Source organism: Seriola aureovittata, chromosome 22 (genome assembly GCF_021018895.1).
Source record: "Seriola aureovittata isolate HTS-2021-v1 ecotype China chromosome 22, ASM2101889v1, whole genome shotgun sequence".
In the NCBI taxonomy this organism is placed as follows: Eukaryota; Metazoa; Chordata; class Actinopteri; order Carangiformes; family Carangidae; genus Seriola; species Seriola aureovittata.
The window spans coordinates 4,936,553-4,948,678 of NC_079385.1; the positions used below are offsets into that span (position 1 = coordinate 4,936,553).

The following is a 12,126-nucleotide window of genomic DNA, read 5'->3' on the forward strand; positions in this document are numbered from 1 at the left end:
TGAGCAATCCCTCCGGGCCACACATTCTCTGAGGGTGGAAGTAGGTTTGAATATTGAATGTATTGTAATTGTGTTTATTGACATAAGTGATCATGTACGGCTGAAACAATTAACTGATTAGTTGAAATCAGCCCCTACATTATAAATTGATTGGTCGTTTCGGTCATTTGTCAGGCAGTGAAAAGATTCTGCACATTCTCTTGTTCTAGCTTCTCAAATGAGAGGACTTATAGATAAACTTATATAACTGAACATCTTTAGGTTTTTGACTTGGTCAAACAAAACACCTGAAGACATCGCCTAAGCAGTTATTTGAAAATGCAAATGAACTTTAGTTTCAGCCTGAATGTTATGCCAGGGAGGAACTTGAAGATTAAAGAGAGGCAGAGGAAGGGAGGAGGATGAACACATGAAGTGAGTGACGGAGAAATAAGGACTTTGAGCGACTCTCTGTCACGAGACGGAGGCTTTGTGGGGCTTTCCTCAATGGAGGTTACAGACCAAATATAACACCTGACCCATTTACTACTCCTCCTCTCTCTGATGGCTGTCCCCACCAACCGTCTCCCTCTCCCTCTCTCTCTCTCTCTCTCTCACTCACGCACACATACACACACACTTCCACTCTGAAGGTCCTTTTGTCCTTAAATGATGTACGTGTGTGTGTGTGAGTGTGTGTGTGTGTGTGTGTGTGTATAGGCCAGTTCATGCTCTGCTTCACATAAAGTTTGTCATCTGCTGAAGTCCGTGAGGGTCCGTACAGTCCCTTTTCAACATTACAAGTGTGCCGACTGTGCACGCACCAGAAACAACTGAACACGTTTCATATGCTGTATGTTACTGTCAGGAGGTCAGCATCCTTTGCATGTGTCAAACATTTCATCGTGTCCTCATCCGTCCTGGAGTATGATCAAGACTCAAGACGGCAGAAAGCATGTCTAGAAAAGTTCTTTAGTATATAGCTTGAAATGAAGGATTGGGCCCAAAAGGCAGATCTTAATATACCAACAAGTCGTCCAACCTCCAGCAGGCTGTGGAGAGTCGGCGTGGTTGTGTCTGTGGTGGTGGATAGAGCTTCTCTCCAGCTTTGAGAAAAGGGATGGTTTTCTTCCTGGGGTGGTGTTTATTGGACTGAATGATTATACTGAATATATGTCCTATAATCAATACACATTCTTGTGATTTATTTCTATGCACATATTAATATGTCAAAATATAATGTGTCAAAATATAGGTCTCATATTAACGTAAGTTTCAGTATAGAACTTGTCTTTTATGTTCTTCAGTTGTGCTCACACACATAGATTTCATTGCTTTTGCAGTGCCCATTCATGTCTGTAACAGGGTTTAGTAGTCAACAAAGGTCAGAGGTCACCTGTCAGACAGGTGTAGCTGGAGGCACGATTTGTGCATGTGGATCAGGGGAAGTGTGAGTTGGAGGAATACCAGAGGGATGATGTGAGATTGACACAATTCACAATATTTCACTATATTCCAACTAATAGTCAGTGTGTCCTTGGCGACACAAACAGCTGTCAGTCGCCAGGACATACTGTATATGTTAAATATATATCATATATTTTATGGCTGAGGTACATGCTATGTGTTTTATTTACTATTTATTTTTCTATTTAAAATGTACTATTTACAGCATGAACAAAACAGCAGCAGTGTGTTGGATAAAGGTTGTTGTGCATTTGAAAATCGAGGAAGCCTGTATTCCAGTTTGTACTGAGCCATTGTGTTCACTAGATGGTGCTGTTGTCTTAGCATACTGAAGATCTTCCAGCGCACAGGTCCATCTCTGTGTGGTCCGTGTGAATGCGAACGTCTGTGTGTGAAATTCTTCTCCGGCTCTGCCTCAGCCTGCCCATGTAAGTATATGTGTGTATGTACCTATAATCACTGGTGCCTGGGTGAAGGGGGTCGCATTCCTGGGGATGTAGATGCAGCATTTGTCTTTCCAGAGATCAAACCGTGTTTACCCACAAACGGTCGAGTCGCAGCAGCAGCAAGTGGGTCAGATTCTCCCACTGGGCTTCAGGGCAGAGAACGTTGTTATATACACTAATGTAAGGGATAATTTCGAGGGGAGAATCAGCAAGTTGAAGGACATTAAGAAAGTCTAAAATGTTATTTCTTTTCTCATTTCTTTTGTTTCACCTGCTGTTTTTAACACCGGATTACCCAGAACTTTAATCACTGAATACAACTTGGACCAGACTTTACTGATTTTGTCTTGTGTTGATCTCATGTTCTTGGCCGCTGTTGCAGCTCACCTTTACCTGCCTGTCAAATAATACAAATAACAGAGTGGATTCACAGTTCTCATATCGGTTTCAACTTCGGGCGTTGATTGACACTGACGAGTTGAATGTTGATAGAGTTTGAACAATGTATTTGTTGATAGGTTTTATTCATTAAAAAACTTGTGCTTGTTTCGCTCTGGGTTTCTTATGAAATAATGATAAAGCATTTCCTTTTGGTGGAGATGCATCTAGTAATCACAGTGACATCAGCCTGTGTTTGTAATCACTGAAATTCTCTCAGAAGCTGCTCTTTACAGGTGGGCCACAGGTCAGCTATTGTCAAGAACAGCCAAGGAGTTGGTAGGGATTACTGATTAGTGTCAATAGAAGGATGCTGGTCCTTAACATTATTGAATTGAATACAGTTCATTCTATAAAGGACATTTAGGGAAATGTTCATTCGCTCTCTTGCCAGGAGTTCAATCAGAAGATCGATACCACTCTAACATTTGTAGGTAAATGTGAATCTACTGTCAGGACAGGGTTAGCTTAGCTCCACATGAAGAGTGGAAACAGAGGGGAAACAGCGAGCCTGGTCCCGGCCAAGACAGAAAGAAAGACAAAGAATCTGCCTGCCAACATATCTAAATCTCTCTAACGAACATATTTGATGTGTTCAATCTGTACAAAAAAAAGTGTAAAAAGACAAGGTCAGGACTGTTTCTTGGCCGAGCACAGTAACTTTGTGAAGCTTTGTCATCACACAAGGTCACACAACCAGCAGAGACTTGAAGGATTCACTGAATTCTATCCAATAGATAATCCACCACATGAGCCCAAATTTTTTAGTGCAAGCTAACTGTTTCCTGGCTGTAGCTATGAAATGGTATCTTATCTAACTCTGCAAGAAAGCAAATAAGTGTATTCCCCAAACTGTTAAAGAATCTCTTTAAGTACAGGTCAACAAATTTGTACATGTGTAGCAAAAATCGTCCAAGTATAAAAGTTGGTCTAAAAGTGGTCAAAGAGTCCAGATCTGACACAGCAAATGTTTCACTTTCAGAAGTAACTGTACTAACCCACATCTTCTTGTGTAACGGTCTGCAGAAGCAGTGTTGATATTTTTTTCATTTCAATACTAAAGCAAGTTTTACAGAGATGTTCCCATGTCAGTGCCTGGGAAAATGGATAAAACACATTAACTGGGGGTCGCCTGGGTACAGGAGATTCTATGGAATGAAAACATTCGTTCCAGCTGGTCTCCAAATTTAGGATGCAGACTGTAAAACGGGCTATTGTGCTCCTTTATTCCTCTCTGTTGAGACGTAGTAATGCTTCCCGTGGAGGCAGCGACATACAGATGCCAAGAGTGCTGCTGCAGCTTCCACTCCCCATTCAGCTTTCCCAAACCGTTTGAAAGGAGAGAAGGGGATTGTGACGATGCGTTCAGAAGCAGGACACTGAGATTTGTTTTTATGAATGAAACAGCTTTTTTCTTCTCTTTTTGGATGTCTCTGTAGGGGGCTCTGTGGTCTGCACCTCAGATTTCCTAAAAAGGTTAATGAGGCATTGTCGATTGTATGAGTAACTGCAAACTGCTCCTCTCTTTTCCACCCCAACCCCCACCCCCCACCCCCCATCCTTCTTGCCAGACTGCCATAGACAAATTGACCTGGAAAGACCGTCTTCCTGGATACTTCATCAACGTTTCCTCTATCCTCTTCATGGTTAGTACATAAAAATCAGGTTAAGGCTCTACTTAGGATCATATATTTTCTCAGTAAATGGATGAGAGCACTTTAAATACAAAAATAAACATGTATATGACAGAGTTATTGTACAAGTACGGTGACCTACATCGATGTCTTCCTATAAATATTAATTCCAGCCACTGCACTGTGACTATCACATAAATATGATGACATGATGACTAATTCATTTTCCTATCTTTATTTCCCTTTGCTCCCAGTTTGGGCTGACGTTTTCAGCAGTCTTCGGGGTCATTGTCTACCGAATCACAGTGTCGGCCCTGATGGCAATGAGCCCCGACCCGGAGACCAAGTCCAACGTTCGGGTGACAGTGACGGCCACTGCGGTCATCATTAACTTAGTGGTTATTCTGATCCTTGATGAAATCTACGGAGCTGTGGCAGTGTGGCTGACCGAGCTAGGTACAGAAACACATACGCTTAGTTACTCTTATAGTGTGATTGCTTTGAGAACCTAATGCAAAGAGAACCTAACAAACAGTGTTACCACAAGCATTGCTAACTAGCCTCAGAGCCAAGATTGCTGAATTATTAAAGGAGCTATTTGTAAGCTTTGCAATTGCTACATAGCTAACGTGAGCAGTGATGGCAGTTTACAAGTGTAGTTGTGAGTTCAGCATCAAACTTCATCTCTTTAACTTGCCAAGAGCTGTCTCCAGTGGTGGAAACATACGCCAATGTTAACTATTGTCTTTATCAAGTCTTTTCTTCTACTGAAGTTAGCATGCTAGCCAGCTAGCCCTGGCCTGTCTCATTATTTACTGAGAGCTGCAGCCTCCTGCCCTGAAGATGTAGTGCTACTCAAAGGATGCAGTATATCCTTTTGTCTTGTAAATGCAACAATGGCTGAAGCTCTTGTGAAGCGACAATCACCACCACCGGCTCCAAGCAAGAAGCAGAGAAACCTTACAAATAGCCTCTTTAAAGAAATAGTTTGAAATGTTTGGAAAACCTCATATTCGCTCTTCTCAAAAGTAAGATGAAATTTTTTATACTACTCTCATATCAGTATGTCATATGAGAAGCTAGAGCCATGGTTAGCTTAGCTTAGCTTAGCACAAAGACTAGAAACAGGTGGAAACAATTAGCCTGGCAACAACAAAACAACATAATATCCTGCTAAAACCATAATTTGTTTCAAACTTTTTTTTCATACTCAATATATTCAAGATATACTGTTGCTCATGAAGTTGGAATAAAATATTTTTTTTACCTCTTTCCATGAAATGATTGCGACAATGTGATTTATTCTTGACAGATAAAGTGTATATCTTCCAATCTCTTCCAAAGTGATTACTGATGCATTTAAATAGGAATAAACAGAGGATTATTTCTGAAAACAAAATTATTACAATTTATGGGCAACAGTGTATAATGTGTTTATTAATCAAATAGCTGGTAGTCTAAACATATTCTGACTGTAGCTTAATATTTACTGCACAGATATGACAATAAATAATACTTTATACACGAAAGTTAGCTCAGAACTGCCATCAATCAACATTTGAAGCTATTTTAAGTACAGGCAACATTTTTTTTTCCAAGGTAGAGTAAGAGCACATTGCTGATTGATATACGAGCAACATGCTTCACTTTGATTTCACCCCCTTAAAATAAAAACAGTTCAGTAATGCTCTGTCAATCAAAGAATATTTTAAGAACATAATTAAATCGGTTAAATGTCCAACTGAATTTTTCCTGATTCCTATTCTTTCTTGTTACTAATGCGAATCAGATGTGAATTCAGTCACTTGTACTTTCATATTCATGAATGCGACTCTTAAAGTAAATCAGCGTTTTTTACATCATGTAATCATCCTGCATCTGTGAGGGTGAGAGACAGAAAGAGTCTTTCTGCCTCTTGCTGGACAGTTTGATGAAACTTTGATGTTTTCATGCTCCAGCCGTCCCATCAGTCGTCCCAGGAGGTTTCAACCACATTTACATTCATATTCAAAACCTCGGAAATAGAGGAAAAGAATGGGATGGAAAACTGTGAGAAAGAGGGAAAGTGTGTGCGTGTGTGTGTGTGTGAGAGAGAGAGAGAGAGAGAGAGAGAGAGAGATGCCTTGTGAAAAGTGCCAGTATTTTAACCTACTTCCAGCACAGTGATCATGTTATAACTCTGATTCAAGAGTCAGGCTGACAGAATCACTACTTTTCTACGTGGAAAACCTTAACGTCCATTCATATAATACAATGACCAATTCTAACATCTGGATGTTAGCTACACCCAATATACTGTACATACGTTCTACCTTAAGTGTATTTAACTTGCCCCCCCCCCCCCGCTGTGCCCTGACCTCATAAAAACAATGCCGTGTCAAATTCTTTGTTACAGAGATTCCCAAAACGGAAACCAACTTTGAGGAGCGACTCATCCTCAAAGCCTTCCTGCTCAAGTTTATGAACGCATATGCTCCCATCTTTTATGTGGCTTTCTTCAAGGGCCGGTAAGTCCTGTGCCTGTGTGTGCAGGAGTATGTTCGTGCGCAGCTGTCCTGCGAGAATCATGTATCTCCAAAATGTCAATTTTTTTATGAGCTAACTGTGTAACAATGTATTTCTGAGCGAACACAGGGAGTCTTAAATGCATCATTTAGGTCGGGAAGGAGGTTTTCCACAAACCATAGTTCCCCACTGTAGGCCAACAAATCATTTGCACAACAGTATGATTTTGGTGAAAAAATGTAATTGATTGATTTACTTTCTTGTCCAGCTTTGTTTCTTTGTCTTTGGCTTCTTCCAAAGTACAATAAATATACATTCAACAAAGCAGCAGCAGCTTATATAGATACCAGAGAGCAAATCATATAAAATAACAGGAAAAGTAAGTAGTGTTCCGTGAAGCAGTCAGTAATTATAAAACAAATGAAAATGTAAATGATGTATGTAAATGTTTTAAAATGAAAGGAACTTTAAAAAGATTATTTCAGTCATCAAAAAAGAAAAACTGAGCTCCCCTGCTTTCAGTTCAGTCCTGAATGTTTGTTACCTTTAAAATATCAAGTTCTCTAAGAAGGCATTATTTGGCCTCCATATGGTAATGGGGTCAGATGTGGGCCGCAAACATTTTTGAGATTTTCAAGTGGGCCATGAGCTGGAAAAGGTTGGGAACCTTACATCAACGCCTTACTCTAACATGCCTTGCATGTCATTGCACTTGATGCCAAAACACAACTGTTTACATCCATTTTGGAAAAAATATTAACATCACTTCTGAGTGAATCCAAGAAATATTAAAAGGAATATTTCTGTGCTTCTGCAGGTTTGCAGGTCGACCCGGAAATTATGTGTATGTCTTTAACGATTATCGGATGGAGGAGGTTTGTTCTTTTCATTTGGCTGAATATGTAAAACATCAGGTGATGATGAATACGTGTACAAATGTGGTGCTTGTGTCTCCCTCAGTGCGCTCCAGGAGGCTGCCTCATTGAGCTGTGCATTCAGCTCAGCATCATCATGCTGGGGAAACAGCTAATCCAGAATAACATCTTTGAAATCGGCATCCCGTAAGTATGCTACAGAGGATCACAGACAAAAACAGTAAGATCAAAGGTAGGATGTGTTGTCTAATGTCTGAAGAGCCAGCGACACCTCACACACATACCAACATACACACAGGCACTTACAACATTCCCTCTTTCGTGTTCCGATAACATTCCCCCCGTGTCTGTACAGTGCTTCTCCATCTTGTGTAATAGCTCAGCTTTTACATGCAAATCCCAAACGTCAGAGGTCAGCTCTGTTTATAACAACTGTCACACAACAGAGGGGCCTTTCAGCCTCAGGCCTCACTGTTACTGTTGCTGTGAGCACAGCTCGACCTCCTGACCCGTTAGGTGAGTCTCATCAAACGCTGAGGTTTCTCCAGGACGTCCCGTGGGATCAGAGATCTAGGGCACATACCATCATACCACTACATGCCATCTCCTCATCTGTTTCACATTCATCCACTTAAAAGCTTTCGCACCTGGGAGGCAACCAGGAACACCACAGGGCCTATACTGTGGGCCAGTATGCAGCTAAGTAAAGGCACCAGAGGTTCTCACAGCCTCTGTCTGAAGATGTAAGATATTTTAGGCTGGTCAGTAGTGTTAGGCCAGTCTCAGCGAGCTAATAGATTAATCTAATACAAGTAAGACCATTTCACAAAAATAAAGGCTGACTCATTTTAAGACAAAAAAATTAGATAACTTATTATTCAACAACACAGCGCAGGATCAGAAACGGAGCTTGTGATCATATTCCACATCTTTTGACCTTGAAACTGTGGTGATTGTGTAGCTCTTCCGTGCAGCCATGTGTTAGAACTTGTATCTTCTTTGCAGCAACATCCGCATTTGAAGTTTTGTCTTCTGTCATGATTTCAACTACAACTGTGTTTTATCAGAATCAGCTTTATTGGCCGAGCCTGTGAACACATCCAGAGAGTTTGACTCTGTTTTTTGTTTCTCTCAGTGTGAAAACTTCCATTTCACCAGAAAATACACTGAGCACCTTTTATTAAATTCCTTCAAAGTCTTCAGTGCGTTTTATGAATCTGGACAGGTATGGATGTTAACTGCAACTTGAGTGGTTGGCGGAGGCATACAACTGCTTTTTTAAGGAGAGGGTGGGACACAGTGTGTGACTTTGAAAACCCCTGGTGTATCACACTCGTACAGTAACGCAGTGTTTCTGGTCACCTGATGAATGTAAGTCCAACACTGATCGTCCAGCTTGTCAGATGCTCAGTTTTACACCAGGCTAAAAGCGGCATCCAGCTGTGCAGGTTGGCACCTCTCTCACATTCTGATCAAAATATTGCTAAATTCAGGTTCAATGAAACATTTAACGTCAACATGCATCCAGTCCACATGACTGCGTGTGTGTGTTTGCATGTACTGTGAAAACCGTAACTCCCTTGTGTTTGTGCAACGACCACATAAATAATGCAGTGAAGCATTTAGCTGCTTTTATTAGAGCTTTTTACGAGCACTGCACACATTCACAAGCATACAGATTAATACCCAACAATACATACATACATATTTACACTGTACACTGTGCATAAGGACACACTACAGACACTACTGTACATACGCACACACAGATACTGTAAGTGGGAGGCGTGCACTTACAGCAACACACCAGACTCTCTGTATCTCCTGGCTCTCTCTCTCTCTCTCTCTCTCTCTCCCCCTCTGAGTTTTCCCAGCAGCAGCTTGTTAGCATCACACAGCTTCAGTTTTCTGCTGAACATTTCTGCCAATTTCTTTGGAAGCCTTCACAGTTCTTTGAAAACAGTTAGTGTCTGGCTCTAACTCCCGTCAGTTTTCAATGAAATGTCAGTTTTACTGCACCTCTGTAAATACTTGATTGGCTATTATGTTTCACAAGCAGAGGTTGTGTTCAAGAGAAAGTTTACTGAGAACAAATCCCATACACCAAAACCACCCTGCTTCACATTTATATGTTAGAATCACTGAGGTAAAGTAAATACTGGTGTTTTATTTATCAGGGAGAGAAGTCAACCTGCCTGTTATTTTATACTTTTCCCACGCAAAATTAGCCGCCGTCTTCTTCTCACACAGCTCTCCCTCTGTCCTGACAGGAAGTTGAAGAAGCTGGTGCGAGCACTGAAGGCTAAAGGATCAGCAGAGAAGGAGAGGGAGGAGGAGAGGCCTCCACAGCAGTGGAACCTGGACTACGCCCTGGCTGCCTTTGAAGGCCTCACACCTGAGTACATGGAGATGAGTGAGTCTGCACACACACACACACACACACACACACACACACACACACACCACACACACACACACACACACACACACACACACACACACACACACACAGAAAAATAGGCTCAGGGACAAAAAGCAGCCCTTTAGGCACCAACATACTTTAACATACTTTTAAATTGAGTATTCCTACATCATCACTGAGCGGTGTTATGTAATCTGTATCTGAGAGGACCAATGTGACACTTGGACTGAAGAGCATAAGGACGAAGGGTTTATTTGTGTTTGTTTATTGTTCACTCGCAATCATTGTGACTAGATCTTATGGACAGAATTTCTAAACAACTTGTGTCGAATTTACCCATAGACTGTTTATAAAGATGGACGTAGCCTCCATGACTTCACCAACAGCTTTCTGAAGAGCATTTTTGAAGCTCAGAGTGAGCTGCACCACTGTCGCCACCTTGGCAGTGTCTGACTCTGCCCCTAACTACTGGCTAATCCAAAAATGGGCAAAGAGGTGGGGTGTGTTTGGAGCCGGGACTTTGGTGCATGCCCGTTTGCGTAAGCATACGATCACCCACTTGCATCACCACGCCCTCAATTATGCAGAACCTTAAGTTTTAATAAAATTTAAACGGGCTAGTTATATAAAAATTCACCCCTCATACAGTTGTCGTGAAGGAGGAAATTAGCTTTAGAGACCAAAACTGTTTTTGTACCAGGCTGTAAACATGTTTGTTTCTGCTGTAAAGTTGGACATTTTAACATGAGAGTCTGTGGAGATTGACTCACTTTTGGAGCCAGACTCTCGTGGCCATTTGAAAAACTGCACTATTTCGGTGTTGGCTTCATCTTTCAGCATCGGAGGTTGTCGCTTGAATTTAGAGACATGTGACTTATGACTGTTAGCGTGTAGTTTTTCAGCCTGAACCACAGCAGTGGATGGAAAACAGTGTATTTACCCATTTAGTTTGGAGAACCTGTTTCATTCATGCACATGCAGCAGTGCTCTCACGCTGTATATAGGATGATTAGTTTACATTCATGTCTGTCACAAACCAAAGCACATAAACAGTGTAAATGTAGTGACAGATTAAATGTGTTTCCTCTTTCATGTGTAATCATTCTCAGCTGTGTATGAGTTTGGTATTTAACCTTAAAAGCCCTACATGTAATTAGCATTATGACATTATTTTGAATGGCTTTCAGTTTCATTCACTCTTTCCACTGCTTTGGTTAAAGCCTGAATTTTATTTGCTTTCACTTTTTCAGGCAGTTTTCTAGGTATTAAAATAGAAAATAGTGTTTCCTTTGTAATTCCTTATTTGTCTAGATTTGATAGCAAATGACAGCGTGCTTATACAGTCCTGTCACTGGATGTTTGAAGGATGAATGGAGGAGTAGGCAACTGTGTTGGAAGGCTAACAAGCAGAGGGACTGTGGACTGGATTCAGAACGACTGAGCAGTCTTTAGACAAGCTTTTGGAGTTTTCTGGGGGCCTACAGGAGCACGACAACTCCTCAGGCAGCAGTACAGTGTGACATTTTATGTAAAAGTGATACAGTAAATGTAGCGTACCCTTAAGCCCTGACCTGTCTGACACATCACGTCAATTTAAAAGGCTGCTACATATTGATAAAGGCAGGGAATTTAAACATATAACACAGTGTAACACAACATAACGTTCATAATTAGATGAGACAGACTGGAGAAAGAAACAGTCATGAAAATCCTTTAAAGGTTTTCGCCTTGGTCACTGTGGGAACTGTGTAAATAAGATTTTTTAAATAACCTCGACCTTATCAGATGGTCCAGCATTTGGAGGGAATTCAGAGCTTCTGTGGAAAACTGGCAGTGGCACGGCTGCTTGGCATTATCAGTCTGTATTTACTGTTGTTGGCACCAGTAAAACATGGTGGAAAGAACACTGTAAATCAAGTAATATCCAGAGGCTTGCTGCATCTCATCCTGACAAAGACAAAACAAAACAACTGTGATAAGAAAAAAAAAGAAAAGAGAAGAAAGATGAAGTCAACACAGAAGAAAAATGAAAATAAAATCATCATTTATTGTCAGTCTGGAAAGTGTCCACAGGTTGAATAGTTTGAACGAGGACAGTTACTATATTTGCCAATTAGAGTTGACTGATTCACTGCCCGTGAAGAGAAAGTTATTATGTGGAGCTGCAGGTGTTGACTTTATGTTTCAGGGTACAGACACACAAACACATGCACTCACACGCACAGCTCTAGGCGCACCTCTTATACTATTACGGCCAACCTCAGTCACAACAAACCAACACCTGCTCGGTCGTAACTTAAGAGTAACGTCAGAGGTTGAGCTGAAGAAGGAGCCGCACCGAATAATTGAATATTTATTTG

General features: G+C 41.1%; 1 protein-coding gene across 3 annotated transcripts in view; it reads left to right on the forward strand.

Annotated features, from left to right (window-relative positions):
• The window catches only part of ano2b (anoctamin 2b), a 70,558-nt gene that overhangs the window by 32,053 nt on the left and 26,379 nt on the right, over positions 1-12,126 (forward strand). For all 3 annotated transcript variants that reach the window (XM_056368017.1, XM_056368018.1, XM_056368019.1), the window contains 6 exons: positions 3,902-3,976; positions 4,219-4,420; positions 6,360-6,471; positions 7,287-7,344; positions 7,430-7,530; positions 9,615-9,757. In XM_056368017.1, coding sequence (XP_056223992.1) covers positions 3,902-3,976; positions 4,219-4,420; positions 6,360-6,471; positions 7,287-7,344; positions 7,430-7,530; positions 9,615-9,757 — 691 coding nt within the window. The remainder of the gene's footprint in view (positions 1-3,901; positions 3,977-4,218; positions 4,421-6,359; positions 6,472-7,286; positions 7,345-7,429; positions 7,531-9,614; positions 9,758-12,126) is intronic.